Here is a 24,183-nt window from a genome sequence, read left to right on the forward strand (position 1 = left end):
AAACTGTCAAGATTTGTCCAGCCTACTCAGGAATGATCCTGTTGAAGCCAAGGTTGTTGGCAGGAGTAACATTCATGTCAACTGGAAAATTCTCAAGAGAAATAGTTTTTTATAGTATTTTTAAAAAAATAAAAATAAAAACTTTAATTGTATGATTTTTCAAAACATAACAAAAACAATTCTCTGTCCAGTGAAATAAAGTTACAATGCAGATTCCAGTACCTTATAAAAGGAGTTAATTTATCTAACAAAAAAGCTGATGTGATAAATGCCATTTGCCGTTTTATAAGACAGTGTAACCTCATTGCCTTGCCTTCAGTTTGTGATCCATCAAAGACCCTGGATCCTTTTTGGCAGTGCTAAAATCTGGCTGGTATCCCATTTTCTATTTGCGGCTGTGAATGCCTCTTCCTTCTCTTCCTTGATGTTTCATTAAACTGTTTCAGGCTGAGCTCAGTTTACATTCAGTGTTGGGTTTCAAAACTATACAATAGGAATCTATTAACGTTAGCCAGAAAGAAGACCCCCTGTGTCTAATGAAGTTTACTCTCAAGTAAATGCACACAGAACTGCAGCTGCAGGCTATGCAAAATGAGATTTACTTCTGACCCAACGTGAATAGGATGGGACTGTGTGTCTGTTTGCTCAGTCATCATCCAACCACCAAATTCTAAAAGCCTGACTTAGCATAAATGCCCAGAGAGTTAAGTAAGTGTTCCCTTTGCTTGAGGAAGAAATTGTGGGCTTGGCTCTGAGCGGACAAGACAGCCCAAGAAAAAAATGTGCTGTTTCCAGTGTAAGCTGCAGAACAAGGAATTCCAGTTTACATTGCTGATGTCAGGGATTAATAACATTTTGTTTTTGTTTGGTTTTTAAAAAAAGGAACTGACAAAGTTTCCATCTCCGGTTGCAAAAGAAAGCTTGAAAAAGTATCTGCTACCACAAGGGATGCAAAGAAGCTGAGAAATTTCCTTTTTTCATTTAAAGGAGAAAGCAATGGAGAAGGGGTGCCAAGGTGTTTTAATCATCATAAAACTTTAAGTCAGTGTAAGAAATCCCTAAAATAGTGAGGGGAAACACCTCTGGGAGTTCATGTGGTTTCAAAGAAAATGAGACAGTGGATGCACTTGTGGCATAACCAGTATGCCTCCCTTTGACCCTTCTGCTGTTGTGTGTAAGGGGAGGGAGTATTTTAACATTCCTCCATGGGCAAGACACATGGCTACCAGCACAGCTGCTGTCTTGCGCATAATTTGCACCAGAAGTGCAAAAAAGAAAAGGCTGGCTTGTGATGAGTTGTGTGCACACTCCTTTTCACACTGCGCAACACCCCAAACTACACTTCAAAGCCAATCTTGCTAGCAGCAAGTACTTAAAAGGTAAAGGGACCCTTGACCATTAGGTCCAGTCGTGGCCAACTCTCGGGTTGCAGCACTAATCTCGCTTTATTGGCCAGCATGAGTAAGCCGCTTCTGGCGAACCAAAGCAGCACATGGAAACGCCGTTTACCTTCCCACCGGAGCGATACCTATTTATCTACTTGCACTTTGATGTGCTTTCGAACTGCTAGGTTGGCAGGAGCAGGGATTGAGCAATGGGAGCTCACCCCGCAGCAGGGATTCAAACCGCCAGCTTTAAAGCCACTTCCTACAAGGAAGGAAAAAGGAGGGGAAAGGAAAGCTCATCATGACCTCTTCTTGAGGCGCTCTAGATTTCCCAACCTCTGGCTCTTCCACTTTTGAAACTTTTGAAACCCTCTTTCACATTCATTGGTTTCTCTTCTTCCTTTTGTAACTCATACATTTTGTAACGTATGAACAGCCAAATGAGTGGCTGCTTTCTCTGTTGGTACACACTGCTAGCAGCCAATATGTGGCAGGGCAGAGCTTCATGTAGTAAGAACATGTTTTACAGCAGAGGTGTTGAACCATCAGCCTGTGGGCCCCGTTCTGGCCCACCTAGACTTTTCTGCTGATCCACCAGATCCTCACCCATTTCACCAGGTCAGGGTGGAGAGGCATCAGTAGTGGCAGCACCTTAAACATAAAGTATTCTGGCTCCTGAATCAATGGCAGCTGCAGCAAGGAGCATAGCGCCATTGTTTCCTGGCCACTTGAACATTGCAGATTGGAACACTCTTTCCTGTTTCCTGAGCATTCCAGTGTTTTCCACATCCTGGGAATGACTAGACGGTTGCTTGGAGAAGGAGAAGGAGAACGAGAAGGAGGAGAATAGGCTTTCCTTGGCTATTCTTAAGGGTGGGTAACATCATGGTGCAGGGCTGGGTGAAGAGACATTTAATACTCTGCACCCAGCCCAGCACTGTGATGGCAAGAAAAATAATGCCCTCTCTACTCTTCAAGACCAGAAGAAGAAGAAGAAGAAGAAGAAGAAGAAGAAGAGGAGGAGGAGGAGGAGGAGGAGGAGGAGGAGGAGGAGGAGGAGGAGGAGGAGGAGGAGTTTGGATTTGATATCCTGCTTTATCACTACCCTAAGGTGAGTGAGGCTGAGAGACTTCAAAGAAGTGTGACTGGCCCAAGGTCACCCAGCAGCTGCATGTGAAAGAGTGGGGACGCGAACCCGGTTCACCAGATTACGAGACTACTGCTCTTAACCACTACACCACACTGGCTCCCTGAAGAGCAGAGAGGGTGTAATTTTGCTTCCCATCTCAATGCTGGGCTTGGCAGCAATAATGAGGAAATTGCCCCTTTCCCTGCTCCTGTGCTGATCTGCACATATCACATGAGAAATCTCTGTGCACCCCCACGGATGCACACGAAAGAGAAAAAAGAAAGGTAGAAAACAAAGAAAAGTGAAACGTGGTGATTGTCTGGATGCAATCCAGGAGAAGCAAACTATTTTGCTATGGTAGCCTCAAATTCCAGGTGAGCAAGTCATGATAGTGGCCATGCAGGCAGGTAGCTGCATGGGAACCACAGCTCAATGTGCCATTCATTTGTTCTGAAAGCCTCCACAAGGCTGCTCGTCGTGCTTCTCCTTCACCTGCCAATCATCAGAGCAGGAGAAACAAGTCTGTGTTTAGCCCCACTTTTGCCTCAAACAGTTTCACCATGGAAAAGCCCATCAGCCTCTGCAGTAGGGGCAAAAGCAACATTTGTGCTCTTCAGTGGCAGAGCAGGCATGAGGTTAGATTGACATCTCAGCCAAAAGTACACAGTTCTAGCAACCCAGTCTCTCCCCTCCCCCCTTGCTGCTTTACATAAGCCAAGGGTTATTGCTAAGAGATGACCTAGAAGGAAGAAAGCTGTATAGAACTGCCAAACCACTTCCTGTGACTACATCTAGACATTTGTTTTAGTCAGGATCTCTCTCCCAGCCATCGAACTACTAAGTGCCCTTCCCTAAGTCGTAATGAGAGCTGGAAGTATCAGCGCACAACTCAATCAAGGGGAGAAACTGGTTTGAGTGGAAGACTCAGGACAGGCAAAAGAAAGTACCTCTTCAGTATGAAACTCGCTTTCACAAAAAGTAAGGGAGTGACTTCCCATAGAAAAAATAACTACCCAACTTTTAGAAGACTAGAAGGCAGCCCTGTTTAGGGAAGCTTTTAATGTTTAATAGGTTATTGTATTTTAGTATTTTGTTGGAAGCCGCCCAGAGTGGCTGGGGAAACCCAGCCAGATGGGTGGGGTATAAATAAATTATAGTCAGGGGTGGTGCCAGTTCAATAACTTGAAGGTCACAGGTTCCCCACCTCTTCCTCACAGAGCCCCACATCTGAATGCTTTACTCTGAATAAGAAGAGGAAACACTCTAGCCCAGTGGTTCCCAAATGGTGGTCCAACTGGCACCATTCACATTAACGAAAACTACCACAGAGACAAAGTAGGGGGCCCATGGCTTGGTCTTTTGAGAAGTAGGGGGTTCGCAGTACTTAGCTAATTAGAAACCTTTGCTCTAGCCCCATATCATATGTTCCAGCTCCTTGAAGAAACAAAATCTCAAAGGAATCCTAAAACCTTTTTTTACAAAAAAGCAAATAAATAAATAAATAGTGGCCAGATCCATCTGTACTGTCCACCCTTTCCACACAGGAGGTAAAGTGATGTAACAGGTAGAACGCTCCCGCTTTCAAGGTTATTGCTTGGCTCCCTTTGGTGGGGAGGGTCTGAACAAACGCTTTCCCCTGATAGATGGTTGCCCATCACAAATGACGCCATTTCAACTCAAGGGCTCCAATTAGGGTAATTTGGAGGCTTCTAAGTCTCATGCTAGTGACACCTGACCCCCGCCTGCCCTCACAGCTACCTAGAGAGCAGATTTGTCTTTAATATTATTCCACCTCCTTGCCTTGCCGCAGAACAAAGGAATAAAAACTCCCACATCTCTTCTGCTTCTTGTTATCGTTAAGATTTAACCTACACCCTATGATCTAACTCACATCCTTCTAATGGCTCCTGTAACAATGGAGTCTTTCATTACTAGATCACACACTGCTGGCCAATGGGACATGCCATTCAGCAAACATGAAAAGGAATTCACTTTTGCCCATTTTTACTCCTCACAACAGACCACGCTGGTAGACCGAGCCATCTTGCAAAAGAAGCTGGTGACAAAGTCTGCAGTCGCTGGAGAATATACAGGATCCCATCACACCTTTCTTTAAAATAAATAAAAGCTGCCTTCTTGTTCCTGTTTTCCTGGCTACATTGAATCGAGAACAAGGCAGCGCAACTGGAGACCCACAAAGCCATCTATGGTGGCCCACAAGAGACCAGTAAATCTTCTGTATTTGCTGCCCTTCTGAGACTGCAAAAAACCCAGGGTGGGAGGAGGTGGGCATCACGCAGAAAACAATACATTTACTTATTAAGACACTTTTCTCCCCGCATTTAGCCCCTAGGGCAGCTTACAATCATTAAAGAAATGCATTATAACAATAAGCAAGCAAACAAAACAACAACGGAGAACTAAAAGCCATAGCCAGCTAGAAAATACTCACATAGGAAGCTGCCACATCAAAACAGACCTTTGGCCTATCTAGTCTACTGCTATCCACACACAAAGGGTGGCCAATGTTGAGCTCTCCAGATGTAGCTGGACTATACCTCCCATCATCCCTTGCTGGCTGATGGGGCTGGGTTGTTGCTGCGTGGGTGTGGCTGTTGTTGCTGTCCAGGGACCACAACCGAAAAGACCCTGACTCTAATCCCGAGTTGCAGCAAGGCCTCAGAGGAAGAGCGCATTAGGCAGGCAAATCACGTAAATCCACATTTAAAATGGCTGGTGGACAATGCTTGATTTTGTGGATCCCAAGTTGCTGAGGCCTGATTTGGGAAAACTTAGACCTCCCCCTTGTAGTTCTTCCTTCAGGTTCCTTGATGAACAGGCCTGAAGTATTGCTATGGACTGCCAAATGAGAAAAACAGCAACCTAAAAGTGGCTGCATTTAGGCAGCAGTTGCAATGTACACAGCGACACAAATGCCATGAACATTTGTCAAATGAATTAAGCTTAGCTTGATGGACTGATCTGGGGGGAAAACACATGCTCTGTATAATGTGCCTGTGTAAGAGAGGAAACACGAGAACAACGTCATGTACTCTGGCAGCCCACAACACTGAGTAACAGCAAAGTCCCTTAGTTTATTATGAATACACTTCCTTTCTGAGGCATCTGTAATGACTGTCACCCACATTTATTGAATAAACACCCTAATAATGTTGCTCAAGGAGCCGCCTCGCCCGGAAAGTCTGAGTTTTAGGAAACCAAATAAATCTAAACTGGGAACGTCATGTGGATGCAGATGGCAGAGGAGGGGGAAAATCCTGAGCGATTTCTCATCAAATATTAGTTTCCAAGAAGAAGGTGGGAGGAATCCTTCTACCTCCAAAGACCCAGCAATATGTTTCGCGTCACCCAGCCCACTTTTAAGAAATGTTCTCTGCTTCTCTCTCCTATCTCGTCCGCTTGAAAAGCAGATTGGCACTGCCACCTCCCACGGTCTGACACATCATATGCTCGTCTGAGAAAAAGGATTGTAGGCAAGGGGTGTGGGTTTCTAGTAAGAAGCACCAACTGCTGTGCTCCCACTTTGGCGGATCCTTCTCCCACATCCTTGTCTCACAAGTAAGAAAATTTGGGGAGCCTTGCTTGGGCCTAAGAGCCACCATTACATCTTCATTGCAACCTTTATTCTGAGAACTGATGTGTCTCCCGTCTCCATTGATTCTGTGGCATCCTGTGGCTGGGGGCAGGGAAAGTCTTGCGAAACACAGAAGGGCCACATCCTAAGGAGCAATCTTGAAGCCTCGTGCTCACGCACCCCACCTCTGAGTAACTGAAAAGTATCCTTTCTCTGTGTGCCTCAAGTTAAGAGACTTGATGGCAAATAGTTAATCTTCCTCTCTCTCACACAGCAAAACATTTCCCTGAACTAAGCACATTGCTAGTTGGTCGCTGACAGAACAAGGCACTAAAGTCCTATCCAGACCAGATAATCATTTCTGTAGACAATTAATCCTCCCATTCAAAAGGCACTGCAATAGACCCATCTCTAGAGAAAGCAAGAATAAGGCCTTGGTTGTTGTTGTTTTTTAAAAAATAAATATTACCATCTTGTCCCGTGCTCTCCAGATAGTCTGTCAGATCACAGCCGAAGACGTTTGTGGCTCCTTTCCTCTTGACTTTCGGCTTTCCTCCCTTGTTCTTCATGAGTTGGTTCCGAAAAGAGCCCCCCTCCTTCTTTTCCCCCCCACCCCCCTCGCTTTGCACCAGACAAGTGCAAAGCTCCCCCACTCCCTCAGACCCTCGCCGTCGCCCGTGTCCCGCTTCCGGTCAGCCACATCGAAAGTCCAGAAGAACTTCCAGCTGGACGTCTCCACATTAATCCCCACCAGATGTGAAGCTGCTGCTGCTGCGGCTGCTTCTGTTGCAGAAGGGAGAGGTCAGGACAATGCGGAGATCTCCAGCAGGCAGCAGCAGAGAGATCATAGCCCAAGTTCAGGAGGCTTCTGCAAAGAGGGAGGCGGATGGTGGTGATGAAGCAATGCCTCCAGAGAGACTGGTAGCAATGGGGCAGATGTTAGCTGAAGTTCCCTCTTCCTTCGCTGTCAGGTCCCAGGAACCTCCAGAACCAATCCAAGCCGGCAATCAAAAGTATGTCAAGATGGGTCCTTCAGGCAGTAGAGATTGCAAAATGATTCTTCCAAGAACTTGTAAAAAGACAGAGAGGGAGGGAAAAGAGCAAAATGACAGAGAGAAAGGCAAGCCCACTACTTTTTACACCCCTGGGGGAGTTTCTTTCCCCCCTGCAGCCACTGGACAATGTTAGGAGAAACAAGGGCTGGGTTCCCTAAGTTAGTGCCCTCACTCTCGCTCTCCCCTTTCCCCTGTTTTTACAAATCCTGGGATTATCCAGCTCAGGAAATGCTGGAAGGAAGTTAGCTGAGGAGGGGGCGGAGGATGGACTTTTTTGGCAGTGAAGAGAGAGAGAGAGAAGTGTAGGAGTGGGGGGAGAGGCAGAGAGTGAAGGGGGCTGTTCAGAGCAGGGAGAGGCGGGGACGTCCTGCCAACTAAAAGGTAACGGGACAGCCTGAAAGGAAATAATTCCACTCAGTCAGGCTGCAGCAGCTCGGAGCTCTGACGTTTCCTGTTCCACAAATGGTCAGCTCTGAAATAGGCCTAGGGAGGGGCTAGAGGATGGGGGGGGGAGAAAGAGCATAACTGGTTTCAATAAATGCCCAGCTCTACTTATTGGGTGGTGGTGTGGTTGTTGTTGTTTTGCCACAGCACCACTCTCAACCCAAATGCATCTTACTTCTCTCTCCTGCGTGCGGCAGAATTGTGTGCAAAAGGGGGTCGGGCAAGCAAAAAGAGTTGTGGCACAAGTAAAGAGAAAGGTAAATGCAGCAAGAAGATTCTCTCTGTCCAGCGCCTCCCCCCGGCAGCCGCCCCCCCCCCCCCGCAACACTCCTTCAGATCAGAAACCAGCCATCAATTACCTCACAGCCTGCCCTTCCGCAGTATGGATGCAGTGTAAAAAAACTTATCAGTTAGCAAGAAGGAATCTGCTACCCTCCAAAAAGTATGGATATTACTGCACAGCTTTCATCCTCACTTTTCTAAAGTATGTTCAGCACCCAAACAATAATATTACATTATTGCACGCCAGCACAACCTCCAAGCAGTGCAGGATTCCAGGGGTTCCTGGTGCTTAACCAGGGTTTGTGTTTCCTCTGGGAATGAGGCACAGCAGAAACTGTGGTGTCTTTATGATATATGGTTTATTTACACATGCGACTACGGTGGAGGGGTTCACAGCATCAACACCCCCAAAAGGTCTTATTTATTCCATAGCTGCAACCTTGGATTCAAACAGAAAGCAAACATTGCTCTGATTCTCTCTCCAGCTTGCTGCTTTTCAGCCAGCTCACATCACTGCTTACTCTCTGCTCTCAACTCTGGCTTTTTCTGTTGAGGGAAGGGGCCCCACCTATAGCAGTACCTTGGTTCTCAAACTTAATCTGTTCCAGAAGTCCATTCCAAAACCAAAGCGTTCCAAAACCAAGGCGCACTTTCCCATAGAAAGTAATGCAAACCAGATTCATTCATTCCAGACTTTTAAAAGCAACCCCTAAAACAGCAATTTAACATGAATTTGACTATCTAATGAGACCATTGATCCATAAGATGAAAACAATAATCAATGTTCTGTGCTGTAAAATAAATAAAACAGTATTGTAGATGATAAAAAAAATTAAAAAATATTACCTGCACTGATGATAGCCATTGTTTAGATGGGGGGGGGGGGCTTTTATCCGTTTCCGCAGTCACACAATCAATCAGTCAGTAGCTGAACTGGGTTCCACACAGTCACAAAAACAAATTAACCAAAAAAGACTTGAAAACAAAAACGCAAAATAAGTAGCAAAAACAAAGTGCCAAACCTAATCCATTCCGGAAGTTCGTTTGACTTCTGAAATGTTCAAAAACTAAGACACAGCTTCTGATTGGTGCAGGCACCCCGGAAACAATAGCTGACAGCCGCATCAGACGTTCGGCTTCCAAAAAACATTCAAAAACCAGAACACTTACTTCCGGGTTTTCGGTGTTTGAGAACCAAGGCGTTTGAGTACCAAGACGTTTGAGAACCAAGACGTTTGAGTACCAAGACGTTTGAGAACCAAGGTGCCACTGTCTTTGCCATCTCAAGCTGAGCCCCTTAATCACCCATCACCTCACCAGGAAGCTAGCTTGACTATATCTAGGAATTAGAAGGCTTGATTATCTTTTAACACTTGCTGGATCCAGGGATCGGAGACATCTGTCACACAGTTTAACACTCACACCCCAAACTCATAACAATGCATTTCTGTATCTTTATTTTTAACTGAAGAATGCAGAAAAGCATTTCAATAGGTGGGGCCAAGCACCAGAGCCTTCATTTCATAGCTGTGGGCATGAAGGCAAAGAGTCCTATCTTACAAGCTGCATTGTTTACTACTAGTCCAATTATTTTTCTATCCCATCTTTGTTTATAGATTAAAACCAAGGCAGCTTACAGTGTTTAAACTACCAAGATACCAAATGCTTGAAATGTTATCACTAAAACATCCAAACCTTTTTTTAAAAAATAAAAAAGTATAGAAGATACATGAACCATCTACCTATTCATCTTTGCAATCTCCACGCTCACAGACAGGTATAACTCTAGAGACACATTTTCTTTTCCTGTTAATCATTCCTCAGAAGTCAGAGATAGGATGGCAGTAAGGCACTCTGCAAACTAAACATCTGGCAACATAGAATTTTGGGGTTTCCGCCATTGCTACCATCTTCCCTGGGATTTTTTTTTGTAAAATATTTTTTTATTTTTTGCGCAAAACATGTCAGAGTCTGGGTATTTTGAGCTTCTTAAGTCAACCATGTTGGGCAATCACATGAGTCCTCGCGGACCTTATGACATACAATGTCATCACTGATGGTTGTTTCACCAAAGATGGTGAAACAGCATTCTAGTGGGAAGTCTCTCGTGTACTGTAACTGATGAGGAACAAACTTCAAAAGGGCCAGACGTCGGATTCAGACAAAAGAGCCCTAAGAAGCAGATATTGCTCTGAGCTTTTTCTTTTTTTAAAAAAAAGAAATAAATGATAGCAGCTAGACAGAGACTTGCTTTTGTAAGACAGCAAATAAATCTCACTTCCCACCATGGAGGGAGGGAGGGAGGGAGGGAGGGAGAGAGAGAGAGAGAGAGAGAGAGAGAGAGAGAGAGAGAGAGAGAGAGAGAGAGAGAGAATTGCTGCTTCTTGGCAAACTAAGAAACCAACCATACCCATGCAATGTTTTGCTGCAGGGCTTCATTTGTATACACTAATCGTGTTCCCAGTTGTCCAAATGCTGGTCCTTACTTAGTTAAAACAGCATCACCAAAGGACAAGATGGAAGGGGAAATCTAAAGAGGGATACACAGACACTGGAAGTAGCCCAATGGAAACTTCATACATGCTCAGCAGCCACACGTAAAGCAGATTACATGTGTGGATGGACATGAAATGGAGTATTTGTGAAAAGGGCAGAGGAGGATGGATGGCATTCTGCCGTGTTTTGCACTGTAATGTTTCACCCCACTTGTTTGTACCTATATTGGGGTCCTTGCTTTGCTACCACATGAAAAAAGACTGATCGCCATCTTAAAATTACAGGAGACAGGAGTTAGATTTCATTGACAAACCGGGGGGAAGTGATGCAGAAAAGAGCAGTTCTTTTAAAGCGTTAAGTTTTCCAAAGTAAAGTGCGACAGTTAATAAGGCTCTATGGAAACGGATTGCTCATGCCTCCAAATTGCTAATTTGATCTGGGTGTGTGCATGTAAAATCACTAAGGGCTTGTGGGGTTGGTGGGGGCCTGAAAAGGAATGCGCACCCACAGTGGTAAACACAGTAAAGAACAAACAAACTCTTGTTGAATTGCATCACCATAACATTGGAATAGAAGGCTATTCCACAAGGCTGGAGCCATCTTAAGCGTTTGGAAATGGAATATGTATAAAAAGCTGCTTTGCAGCCCAACCAGTGCTTTTACAAACTGGGTAGTATATGGTGCTATGTCTGAGAGGCCATAGAATCCAACAGAGGGCAAGAAATGTTAGGGACTGAGATATAAAAGCCAGGAGCTAAATGGCACCTTAAGCCTAGGTTATGGGCATAGCAACAGAATGTCTAGGCACGCTTTTTTATACAAAGCTGAAAATGAATGAACTGCAGCTAAAATATTATGTTCATTTTTCGCATGGTCTAGCCCTTCCCCTGCTCACCCACCCCCCTAATATTCTTAAGAGGGTCTCTTCTCCAGTCTTCAGAGAGTAGCTGGAAGTAGGGAGGCAGAAAAAGGTCCTCCTTTCCTTCCACTCTGCAGTTTTAATGTGAAATCTTAGGCTCAGTGCTGCACCCAGAACTCAGAGACTGCTTGCACTAATGAAATTCCCTGTCGCAAAATGCGCCTAGAACAATGGGAGTTTCGAACACGGAGTGCGAGATACACTGGAGACACTTGCCTTCTATATACCATTTTCTGGTTGTGTGTTTTTCCCCTCCCTTCCTGAGGTGAACAGAGCACACAGAGAATGCAGTACCTATTCTACAGGCAAAGTGGTGATGTTTTGCCACTTCTACCCCCAGTGTATAGAACTGGAGTAGAAGATTGCTCTGTAAAACTACACTCATAAAACACTAGGGAGCCATCCCTCTCGAATACAGCGGAACTTACTGTTGTGGTGCTACTTGCAAGGTTTTGCAATTGTTGGCAATCAGCTGATCATTGACACTTCATGCCACATAGACAAAGGAAAACAGATCACCTGATATCACAGTGACATCAGGGGCTTGGTCCCGCCCACCTGCCAAACCAGATCATCAAGAGCTCCGAAAGCTGGTTTGTCAATCTATCAGCATAGTGGTCAAATACCTGACCTGAAAGGTCAAAGGGTTTGATCCAAATCAAGTTAGTCCCACTGGGTACCACTGAAATCAGTGTAAAATTACTCACATCTAATGTATGTCACACTAAAAACAATGGGACCTAAAGTACAATTAACTTGGCAAACGATGTCTGCCTCTGAATAAAGCAAACAATCACCAGTATTGCCTCTGTTTTCAAACCAGCCTAAGTTCCAATTTGTGGATAAGAAAGTATTTTGTTTTGTTTTCAGATGGCACAAAAAAAACCTCAAGCCAGTTAAATAAGCATTTCTCGGATGCCCTTCACATTCACAAACAGCTGAGAGATTGCCTATTTTTATCAAAAGGCTAAATTAATTCATGAGTATCAAATGCTAAGGGTCTTTCTGTATGGATCATGGAACTATCCATGAACCAGAATTTATTATTGTTATTGTTATTTCTATTATGTATTTATTTATGCCCCACCTTTTTTCCTGACAGAGAGTCAAGGAAGCTTAAAGATAAAAATAAGAACAGCTAAAAACATAGGGAAAAACAATTAAACATTGATAGAATTAAAAGTGTATATACATTAAAAATATATTAACAACATACAAATAATTACAATAAAAAGAGCACGGTGCCAGTCACGGTGTATAAATAGTAAAAATATCATTATGGAATGGGACGCCCCTATTTTCATTGGGACGTGGGTGGTGCCGTGGGTTAAACCACCGGGCCTCTTGGGCTTGCCGATCAGAAGGTTGGCGGTTCGAATCCCCACGACGGGGTTGCTCAGTCCCTGCTCCTGCCAACCTAGCAGTTTGAAAGCACGTCAAAGTGCAAGTAGATAAATAGGTACCACTCCGGCGGGAAGGTAAACGGCGTTTCCATGCGCTGCTCTGGTTCGCCAGAAGCGGCTTAGTCATGCTGGCCACATGACCCGGAAGCTGCACGCCGGCTCCCTCGGCCAATAAAGCGAGATGAGCACCGCAACCTCAGAGTCGGTCATAACTGGACCTAATGGTCAGGGGTCCCTTTACCCTTTACCTATTTTCATTGGAGAAATGTTGCATACTGTGAATGGATTGAAATGCCTGTTCCTGCAAGGAGAAGTGAGCCTGCTTACATGCATCACTTAAAAACAACTTCAACTGCCTCTGCTTTCATGCTTTTAAGACACAGTAACATTTTTTCATGAGGGTTATTAAAACTACAGTGGGCCACTGAGGAAGACTAAGACAGCCGGAACATTAGACATGAGAGTGTGTTATGAAGGAAGTTACTCATATTGATTTGCCTTAGAGGGCTGTCCATGGCTGTGTTTGCTTTCCATGCAGCAATTTGTGTATATTTATTGCAGAGTGGCTTATAGGTAGCTCGTTTGCTTTTTAATATTTGTTGTTAAAAGAACTTCTTTTTAATGGATTCTTAAGTGCTTGTACAATGTAGAGTTTTGCATATGCTTAATATTGTTTATCCCTGTTTGTTCCCTGTAGTTTGAGGCCCTTATGATATACACAGGCCGGGTTCGCACACAACACTAAGCCGAACGATGGCTAAGTGTGAGCAATCAGTGCTTGGAATCATGGAGAAGAGATCACAGGTGAATCTGAATTGGACACTGAATTGCCCGTTTAGACATGAGCATTGGCTGAAATGGCTATGAAAAGCTGCATATAAAAGATGGGTGCGTTTCAGATCTTTCAAAAATCACAAGCTGCATTGAGAATAAAACTGGAAAGTTAAAAATAAAAAAGCTACAATCAGTCTGGTGATTTCCCCCAAAGGACTAATGCGGCTGCCTTACTGAAGCAAAGAGGGAGCAATTGGGGTGAAAAGGAATTAACTGTAGTGGGAAGAACAGCCTTTATAAAGCCGTAAGAGGGGTGTTTAGAAACAGTTGTGCGTCTCTAAAATCTTTATTGTTGTGCTGCTTTGGAACATGAAAAGGGTCTGAGGATGCACATTTGGATTAAAATCACTGCACTTGTTATAAATTGCATCTGGTTTTTAAAAATCCATCCCAGCACGGTATAGATACTTGGACTGTGCAAAGCACACACCGCCCATTTAATTGAAACCCTAAGCATTTGCATAAAGCTAGAGGCATAGGTGGAATCAATCAACAATACAGAGAAAATACAAGCAATTCCTTAAGTGAGAGACAGTGCGGCATATTAGCTCAAGCAGAGGACAGTGGTGCCTCGCAAGACGAAATTAATCCGTTCCGCGAGTCTCTTCGTCTTGCGGTTTTTTCGTCTTGCGAAGCACGGCTATTAGCGGCTTAGCGGCTTAGCAGCTATTAGCGGCTTAGCGGCTATTAACGGCTTAGCGGCTTTAAGAAAAATGAAACAAACTCACAAGAACTCGCAAGACGTTTCGTCTTGCGAAGCAAGCCCATAGGGAAATTCGTCTTGCGGAACGACTCAAAAAACGGAAAACTCTTTCGTCTTGCGCGTTTTTCGTCTTGCGAGGCATTCGTCTTGCGAGGTACCACTGTAGCCCTTCAGCTGCTGCTGAACTACAGTACTGGTGATGCTCGCTGAAGCCGATGGGAGTTGGTGCCCAGCAACATCACAGCTAGAGACTTGGGCTTGATTGTGGAAAACACAGGCCTCAGTCCCCTCCCAGTATCTGTCAAGGATGCTCCCCAGCCAAAGGAATGCACACGGCAGACAGTTGCTTAGACTAAGCATTAAGAGGATCTTTAGAATGTTATTTGTAAACCACGGAGAGGATTTCTGACGGGTAGCTTCACCCCTCACAGAGTTACAAGGCCCAGCAACCCTTGACAAGCTACAGTAACCAGAATTCTTTGGAACAGGGGAATGTGTTTAGAATGTGCTTTAAATGTACAGTGTGTACACAGTATGGTCCCTTCCCTGGTGTGGGTTTGGACTAGAAGATGGCCGTCTATGTCATATCCTCCACCATGAGCCTAACCTTGAACTGCGATGTGGCCAGTTCAAGAAGACTCCATAGTGTAAGCCTTATAGCGGAAAACTGCCTTGTTCTAAACTGCTTTGTTGCTACTGGGAATGGCAATAGTTCACCTGTTGTTGACTTTCACTTGGATTTTATAGAGTAAGCCCACAACTTATGTGCATTTAACTTGTGCACATTCAGCTTTATGTGCTTGGCAAAATAACGTGGGGGGGGAAAAGAAAAACTAAAAAGGGGGCAAGCATCCCATAAAAAAGATGTTGACAACCCCACCCGCCATTGAACCCAATGTGTTTTGGCTTTAGGTGAGGTCCCTTTGTAAGTTGCGGAGTTACTGAAGATAAGTCGTTCTTTGTCTTTTGTGCGCAACAAATACTCCCACAATCCCAAATATTCCTTTAGTTTGTTGGAAGTAAAGTTGCCTAGGTGTGGGAGGCGTTGTAGAACCCACAGACAATGCCGATTTTAATTTACTCACACATGTCATCCTGTGATAGAAGCTGTAATGTGATTCGGGAGTTGACAGGAAACTGAATAAGGTGTGTAGGGGTGTGTGAGTGTGTATAGGCGGAAAAGAAAGTTGGGGGCGAAGTTGAAAGGGGGAGGTCATATGGAAGGGTCTAACAATGAACTGTGTGTGTGACAGGAAAACAATCCTCACAGCAGAGCTATATTTAGGGGAGTTCTCTCTTCTTTTTCCTGTAGCCTGGCCCCTCCCATGTCTTTTCCTCAGCCTGGGAGGTAGGTGAAGACTTAACAAGTCATAGATGGATATGAGTAAACATCAAACGCATCATGCTGTAAAGGAAAAACAACAGGGGAAAGGAGGATGACGCTTCCTCAAAATAGATTTGGGAGAGTGCCTTCCCTCGGCTCCAGAGGGGAAAGGCAGATGCCAAATTTTGCTCAGTTTTGTTCGAAACAGATCATCAGACCCGCTTCCCTGTAGATACCTAGGTTGGCAGATTGGCTTATTGGGTCAGACTGCTGCAGTTATTAGGTAGCTTGATGCCAGGTTGTACTCCTATGATAAATCCCATTTCACTCCAAACTGCAGCATTGCAGCCCATAGTCTCAGCTTCTACCTTAGCAAGTTACTGATCCAAAGCCTCCAACATTTCTCTGATGAAAGTAATAATAATAATAATAATAATAATAATAATAATAATAATAATAATAATAATAATAATTAATAATAATAATAATAATAATAATTTATTATTTATACCCCGCCCATCTGGCTGAGTTTCCCCAGCCACTCTGGGCGGCTCCCAATCAGTGTTAAAAACAGTACAGCGTTACATATTAAAAACTTCCCTGGACAGGATGTCTCATTCCATAACGACAATTTTGCTATTCCACACATCTTACTGAGTTGTCCCAGCCACTCTGGGCAGCTTCCAAAATATATAAAAACCACAATAGAACATTAAAAAATCTTCTCTATACAGAATTGCCTTCAGACAGCTCTATAACCTCCAACATTTCTCCAGTGAAAATAGGGACATCCTAAGGAAAAGTGGGACATTCCGGGATCAAATCAGAAACTGGGATGGATTTTCTAAATCAGGGACGTCCCTGGAAAATAGGGACACTTGGAGGGTTTGGAACAGTGAAGAGTAAGCTACACAGAGGTAGCCAACATGGTGCCCTCTGGTTGGGGCTGGACTACAACTCCCAACATCCTTTGCAACTGGCCATGCTGGCTAGGGGTGATGGGAGTTGTACTTTAGAAACATCTGTAGGGCACCATGTTGGCTACCTTGAGGCTCCACATAAGATGACTATCTGTTTCTCCTTCCTGGCTGAGGCCCCTCCCTTTCCTATCAATGCCCAGGTGCTCCGTAACAGGCAGTGATACCTCTCTCTACGTTAAAGGTGAATTCCTGTCTTCTCCAGCTGAAACCATTTTCCTGTTTCCCAGAATGATATCAAGTTTGGGGTGAAACCCTCCAACTGATTTCTTGCACACAAGCAGAGCTCCCATTTTATTCTGTGGGGAATGTCACCACAATAAACTGCTTGGATCGTGACAAAACAAAATAAATCCACAAGCAGGGCTAATTTTGCCTTGGCTTGGCCGCCCAATAGGTTTTTGAGAGACCTAGAACAGGTTTGCCACCCCTGGGTGGATCATTTCACTCTTCATCCTGCCTTGGTCATTATACAAAAGATTAGCCCTTCCCCCTATATCACAACAGGGCTGTAGTTCAGTTGTAGAGAACATACTTTGCATACCAAGAAACCCCAAGGTTCAGTCCCAGTGTAACACACCCCTATTCCAGCTAAACTGGCCTAAGCCTGAGCCTTTAAAATAGAGCTTGATTTGCACCACCCTTTCAGCCAGTGCAACTTCTGCTGAGTTGCTAGATCATGCGACTGAGTTGAGCAGACTTTGGAATGAGTAAGTCCCACTCTCACCATGCCCCCTTTTGGGGGACTGAATGGAGGACTTACACCACTGTCTCTATGGCTGAGATGGCATTTCCACAAAAGAGTGCAAAAAATAATAATAATAGTTGGGCAGATCCACACCACACCTTTAAAGAATACCCAATGCACATATAAATCACATGGCATGCCCCCAAAGAATCATGGGAACTGTAGTTTGATAAAAATACTGGGGGTTGAAGATCTGTGAGTGGGGAACAACAGTTCCCAGGATTCTTCGGGCGTAAGGCATGTGCTTTAAATGTGCACTGGACGGTACTTTAAATGTGTGGTATGGATCTACCCTCTACATCATGTGTTGCTCTTGTGTTGCTTCACGGTCAACCTCTACAAGATAGCTGGGCTGGGTTTGCAGCTGTTTTGGACTCTGCTTGAGCTTCCTTTTAGAAAAAAGCAGTGGGGTTTTATCTGTGGAGGAAGCTGCAGCCGAGAAGCTTGGCTCCCTGAAGCTGCCTCTCTATTTTTAGTCCCTCGTATGTGCCCACCCAATGCTGTTCCCCTTGTTTGTTTCCTACCAAACAATGAGACCTGAAAGAATCGCTTGGAAAACAGCCAGCCTTGATGGTGGAGCTGTCAGCTGCCAAACCTCGGACAGCTTTCTTCAACCCCCAAGGTAGTATGAAATAGGACTGAAATGTTAAGTATGCTCTTCTGTTCTACTTGGAACAGTTTTTGGACCGTAATGGCTTTGTCTGTTTTTAGAACTGTACGCTGTGTTGTTGTAACCCGTCTTGGGACTTCATGGGGGCAAGACCACTGACAGAACTTCCACAGCACTTCATGTCCCCTCAAACACGTGTTTTTCTGTGAAAGACGCTCACTCAGGCCATTTGAAACTCTCATCTCGGAAATACTGCTGAAGAAAGGAAGAAGAATCGGTACAGAAACAGGGGCCAGTGGATAGGAATTCCCTCCACACACACAAAATAGTAATAATAATTGAGAGTCTTCCCCTTCTTTTAATCTCGTCTAGAATACCACATTTAGGAGCACGGAAGAAGTCTGAAAGTCTGACTCTCTTCTTCAGTACACCCAAGCCTTGAATCATGTCTATGTCTGTGGTGGACCTCAAGTTCAGTGCTGTTATGAATAGCTGCTTTTCAATGCCCAGCTGAGCACTGTGGAGACACTGCACACTTTTTTCTGTGCCAGAGTGTCTCCTCACCTATTCCTGATTCAATGCTTCCAGTGTCTGAACTTTTCTTGTTTTAATATACATTTTTACTAGTTTTTACATATATTTTCCAAACAGAACATATCATCTCATCTTATACAACATTCTGGCTATTTTAGCCTGAGACTTCCATCAACCGCGTCTAATGATTTTCAAACCTCATCTCTTAATCTTACATTTATTATCCTATTACTTTTAATAATCCATAACTTAAAATCCATTCTCATAAATCTTTTCTGCAATATTTCATATAGCTCTCCTTACAAAACTTCTTGTAGTCCTACAAGCATAGTCAGTTGCTTACAATTGTATTTCAGATAACTCGTATATTTACTTCAATCTTTCAAGAATTACTGGTCCCGCTGGTTTCGAATTCTCCCTGTCATCTTATCCAAATCTGCGTAGTCCATCAATTTCATCTGCCATTCCTGCTTCCATTTCTGTGCTAATAATACTCTTGCTGTAGCCAGTGTCTGAATTTTTCAAACAGTCCTTGGGTCTCAAGAGAAAACGTATAGAGCACAATACTGATGACTTACAAAAAAAACCAACCCCCCTCAAACCAACCCCACCCCACCCCCACCCCCAAAAAAACCCTGGGAGAAAAGCAAACATCTTAGAAAACACTCATACACATGAGAAATCAGGTGATAAAAATAAGTCATGATTGGCTTCCTGATATCCTAAGGCTGAGGGGGGATGGAGAGACGGGACAAATAGGTTTGTTATTTTTCCCTAACTTCAGTTCTGAGTTTTCTTGTTGCCTTTGTGGATATTATTTTAGAGCAAAGTAAAGAAAATGTGATAGAGACAGGAAGCTGCCTCATATCATGTCATGAACTGACCAGGACTCTGAGACCAAGAGGAGATTTGATAGCCATCTTCAAATACCTCAAGGGCTGTCACATGGAAGATGGAGCAAGCTTGTTTTCTCCTGCTGCGGAGGGTAGGGCTTATTTCATACTGATATCTGCATGGCTTCTATTAACTAATATGGTTAACTTTATATACAGAATGTGATGGATCTGACCTGGCTGAGTTTTGTCCATATCAGACCTCTCGCACTGAGTGCCCGCTTATGTCTGAGTCACTTGCGTATTGCTAAGCCAACTAATGATATAAAAACCAGCAAATTGTGTAAAAATATATATGGTGTAATATGTATATTAAATGTATAATAAATATTAAGGAGTCACGCCCCAGGCACTGCTTTATTTCAGCTTCCTAAGTAAATAAGTATTCATGCACAGGTATTTTTATACAGCATTATTCTATGTATCTATTTATGTGCTGGCTACTTTAGAAAACCTGGAATGGATATGCATAAAATATACATATACAGTCATTCCTCGGGTTACAGACGCTTCAGGTTGAGGGGTTTTTTTGGGTTACGGATGCGCTGAAACCTGGAAGTACTGGAAAGGGTTACCTCTGGGTTTCAGCAATCATGCATGCGCAGAAGCGCTAAATCGTTCTATGTGCATGCGCAAAAGCGCTAAATTGCAACCTGCGCGTGCGCAGATGCGGCGCTGCAGGTTGCAAACGCTGCAGGTTGCAAACGTGCCTCCTGCACGGATCACATTCGCAACCCAAGCATCCACTGTAATAAGAATTATTCAGATTTGGGGAGTCCTGTGGGTGGCACTGTGGTCTAAACCACAGAGCCTAGGGCTTGCCGATCAGAAGGTCAGCAGTTCGAATCCCCACGACGGGGTGAGCTCCCGTTGCTCGGTCCCTGCTCCTGCCAACCTAGCAGTTCGAAAGCACGTCAAAGTGCAAGTAGATAAATAGGTACTGCTCCGGCGGGAAGGTAAACGGTGTTTCCGTGCACTGCTCTGGTTCACCAGAAGTGGCTTAGTCATGCTAGCCACATGACCTGGAAGCTGTCTGTGGACAAACGCTGGCTCCCTCGGCCAATAAAGCGAGATGAGCACCGCAACCCCAGAGTCGTTCACGACCGAACCTAACGGTCAGGGCTCCCTTTACCTTTACCTTTGCATCTTATATTGTTTTGTTAGCATTTCTTTGGCCCAAGTTTGTATATCTTCTGCTAATTTGGGCAACACATCAGAAGCTTGCTTGCCCCTTTTCTTGCCTCTGCCAATTAACCATGCTGGCATCCTCCTGCCTCTCCCTTCCCTGATGTGTGAGATTTCTGCGATAATTTCACTAGTGTGCACTGAACGTGACAGAGCCTTCTCAGTAGTGGCTCTTTATTTATGAAATGCCCTCCCTGTTGAGGTGCATCCGACTTTCTCATTATGAACATTCAGGAGGAATTTAAAAACAGTCCTGTTCACCAAGGTATTGGATTGCTGAAATATACTTTGACATTATTGTCTATGAGGATATGTGACTGTCTTAAAATGTTTTTAGACATCTTTAATATTTTTAAATCTTAAAAAAATAAAATACTATTGTATCATGCTGTTGTCAGCCACCCTGTGCTCCTTTGGGAAGAAGAGCAAGATGGAAATTTGATTGATTAATTAATTAATAACAAATAAAACGGCAAGCAAGATCACAGTATTAGTTCCATACTTTATCGCTTTCTTTCTGCTTCTGAAAAGTCCAGAAAAAAGTTTAATTAATGTGTTGATTCACCAGTATTGGCATCCTCCTGCTACTGATTATTTGGAATGGGTTTGTATATGGTTTACCTTGTGCTTTTTATTTGAAATTACTCACAGGAGCATTTTTTTTCTGTGTGTGTGTGTGTGTGTGTGTGTGCGTGCGTGGGACTGCTGAATGCTGGCCATTTCCTGTTTAAGCTGGCCTCCAGTTAGATTTAACTGGTTGTTGTTTTTCTCGATGAATGTACCCTTGTGTGTAACATTATTAGCTGGTTTCTATAAATCCTCTCAGCATTTAGAAATTCTCTCTCTGAGAAAGTTTGCACTGGCGCATTTTTGAGCAGTTGAATATCCGCAGATGACGGCAGTTACCAATTCTAAATGGATCGCTGTTGAAGTAATTCTGAGGCACACACACCCTCCCCATGTCTACTATTATATTTATCAATTTAAATATATCGCATCTTTTGACTTCCAAAGCCCTCAAGGCAGTTTTGAAACGAATTCATTTAAAGCCTAGTAAAAAGTTAAAACCAATACAAAAAGCAAAAAGAAAGGGACCTTAAAACACAATACAAAAAACAACCTAAAGTTGTAAACAATAAAGCCAGATGTTAAAAACAAATAAGTGTTAAATAAATATTTATTTAAATACAGTTTGAAATATAAAAGACCGGGACAGTTTTCTCCTGGTCCTCTGGATACCCAAGTCCTGGGCCATTTGGGGTTTTAAAAGTCAAAGCTAACCTACTAACACAGGAGACCAAGCCTCTTAACATTGATTTTCTTAAAATTCAATTCTGTTTTCCCTTTGTTTATTATATCCTACTCTTCATTCAGTTTTAAAAATAAAATAAAATTGGAGTTAGGAATGAGTTTGTGACAAGTGCAAGGGATTCTTCTCTCCTTCTTGTCTCCTTGAAATCTGATGGGAGGGCATTCCACAGGGCGGGTGCCACTACCAAGAAGGCCCTCTGCCTGGTTCCCTGTAACTTTACTTCATGCAGTGAGGGAACTGCCAGAAGACCCTCATCGCTGGATCTCACTGTCCAGGCTGAATGAGGGGGTGGAGATGCTCTTTCAGGTATCCTAATTATTATTAGTATTAGTATTATTCTCAACAGTGCCTACAGTTTAATAGATGAGACAGGATGAAAAGAGAGATGTGGGACAATGTGTGTAGTGGAATGTAAGAGAAGCAGGTGTTTCCTAAGCAACCACTGAGTAAGTCATATTTTCTTGCAGCTTTGTGGACAGGCATCTGGATCCCCCAATAACCAAGCAAAAGCTGTGCTGTTGTACTTTTTTTTTTTTTTTTTTTTTTTTGCACAAAAAGGTGCCCTTTGCAGATGCAAAGGCCACTTGCATCAGTTGTAAGCAGCAACTTCCACAGCCCATCCAGTCTCCTTTCAGGTATCTGTTTCATCCTGTATTTTATGCACTGTGATGAGCCTGCGCTGGGCTCATCCACACCACATTTTGTCCACACGATAGCACAATATGGCACTTGGTGAGAATGCAGTCTTGCTGCTTCCTGCCACCCTCGCCATTTAGTGCTGACAGTGTGAAGGATTTTGTACATGATACAAAAGTGGCAGGACCCTATCCTGAGGAGATTGTTGTAATCAAAGTAGGGCAGACAGGACAAAGGTCAAGCAGGGGACAGAGCAGGGGACAGAGTATGAAAAGAAGTAGCTATTGCTAGAATACGAGCAAGGAAGGCCATGGTAGGACTATGCCTCCCAAGTGCTTCTCTCAGACCTCACTGCAGTCACATTCACGCCAGCCATACATTTAAAGCACCAACCCTAACACTTGAGCAGCCATGAAGAATATTGGGAACTGTAGTTTGTTAAGTGTGCTAGCCTCACAGAGTTCCCAGCACCCTTCACAAACTACGGCTCCCAGTGTTTTCCATATAGTGTTATAAGAGTGCTTCAAATGTATGGAGGTGACATTAACTTGTTACAAAACTGCAACCGTTGGGTTATGAGAGTCATCAGTGTCTTCTTTTACCACCTGTGTGTACACAATTTGGCACACCTTTTATATATATATATAATATATTTTATTAAAGTTTTTAAAATATAACAGGAAAAGTGAAAAATAGAAAAGGGAAAAAAACATACAAAGTAAAAACAGTTAAAAACACATTAATTTTCATAACATACCTTCCTTATGCTTATTTCCCCAGACCTCCTCATACCTCCCTTTTTTGTATTCCAGTTCAATTTGTTAGTTCAGCAAATCCTTACCATCAAGCTTTTACCCATTTGTAAACCTTTTTTTCATATCTCTTAAAGATAATTTGGCACACCTAAAGCATGTGCACATATAGGGCTCTTCCAGATGACCTGTTTGTTGATTATTATTATTATTATTATTATTATTAATGAACATGCATTTGGGTTTCTTTTCACTAAGTTTGCATGCAGTTATATGACATCAAGCAATTGTTATTCCACATAGTCTAGTGCAGGCACATCCAACAGGTAGATCATGATCTACTGGTAGATCACTGAACGTCTGTGGTAGATCACTTTCTCCCCCCAAAGAAGCACAATAAGTTTGGTTCCCCTTTTTTGCCCTGCACCCCCCAAAAACGGGGCTTTCTTCGTCCCTAAAAAGAGCTCAACAACTTTGACCTGAACCCCCAAAAAGGGGGTAGATCACTGCCAGCCTTCCTGTTTTTGGGGTTCTCCCTGTTCTCCCTGTTTTGGGGTTCTCCAAGTTCTCCCTGCTCCATCTTCACTATCAAACTGCCCCACAACAAGTGAATGCCAGCAACATGTGAATGGGGAGAAGGTGTACTTAAGTCACACAGCCTGATGCCAGCTTTTTATTAAATTAATTGCCTGGTGCAATTAATTGACATTGTATTTAAATTAATTGCCTAGTGCTGAGTCTGCAAAGGAACCCCTATGGGCTCACCACCACTGAATCCTTGATAAGTACCTGTGTTCAGACACTTACTTAGTAAAGACTCAAAGAATTGTAGAGTTGGAAGGAAGCCTGAGAATCTAGTCAAACCGCTTGCGATTCAGAAATATGCAGCTGTCTCAAATGGGGATCAAACCTGCAACCTTGGCGTTATCAGCACCACAGTCTAACCAACTGAGCTATCTAGGCATTC

The 24,183-nt window shown here is 43.6% G+C and overlaps 1 protein-coding gene across 1 annotated transcript in view; it reads right to left on the bottom strand.

The window, feature by feature from the left end:
• The window catches only part of ARHGAP31 (Rho GTPase activating protein 31), a 95,445-nt gene extending 88,731 nt beyond the window's left edge, over positions 1 to 6,714 (bottom strand). Inside the window, exon 1 of the mRNA XM_081197852.1 lies at positions 6,579 to 6,714. Within this exon, the coding sequence (XP_081053978.1) occupies positions 6,579 to 6,678 (100 nt within the window). The 5' untranslated portion in view covers positions 6,679 to 6,714. The remainder of the gene's footprint in view (positions 1 to 6,578) is intronic.
• Between the last annotated feature and the right edge of the window lie 17,469 nt (positions 6,715 to 24,183).

The sequence above is a fragment of the Podarcis bocagei genome (assembly GCF_964188305.1).
Source record: "Podarcis bocagei genome assembly, chromosome: 6".
Classification (NCBI taxonomy): domain Eukaryota; kingdom Metazoa; phylum Chordata; class Lepidosauria; order Squamata; family Lacertidae; genus Podarcis; species Podarcis bocagei.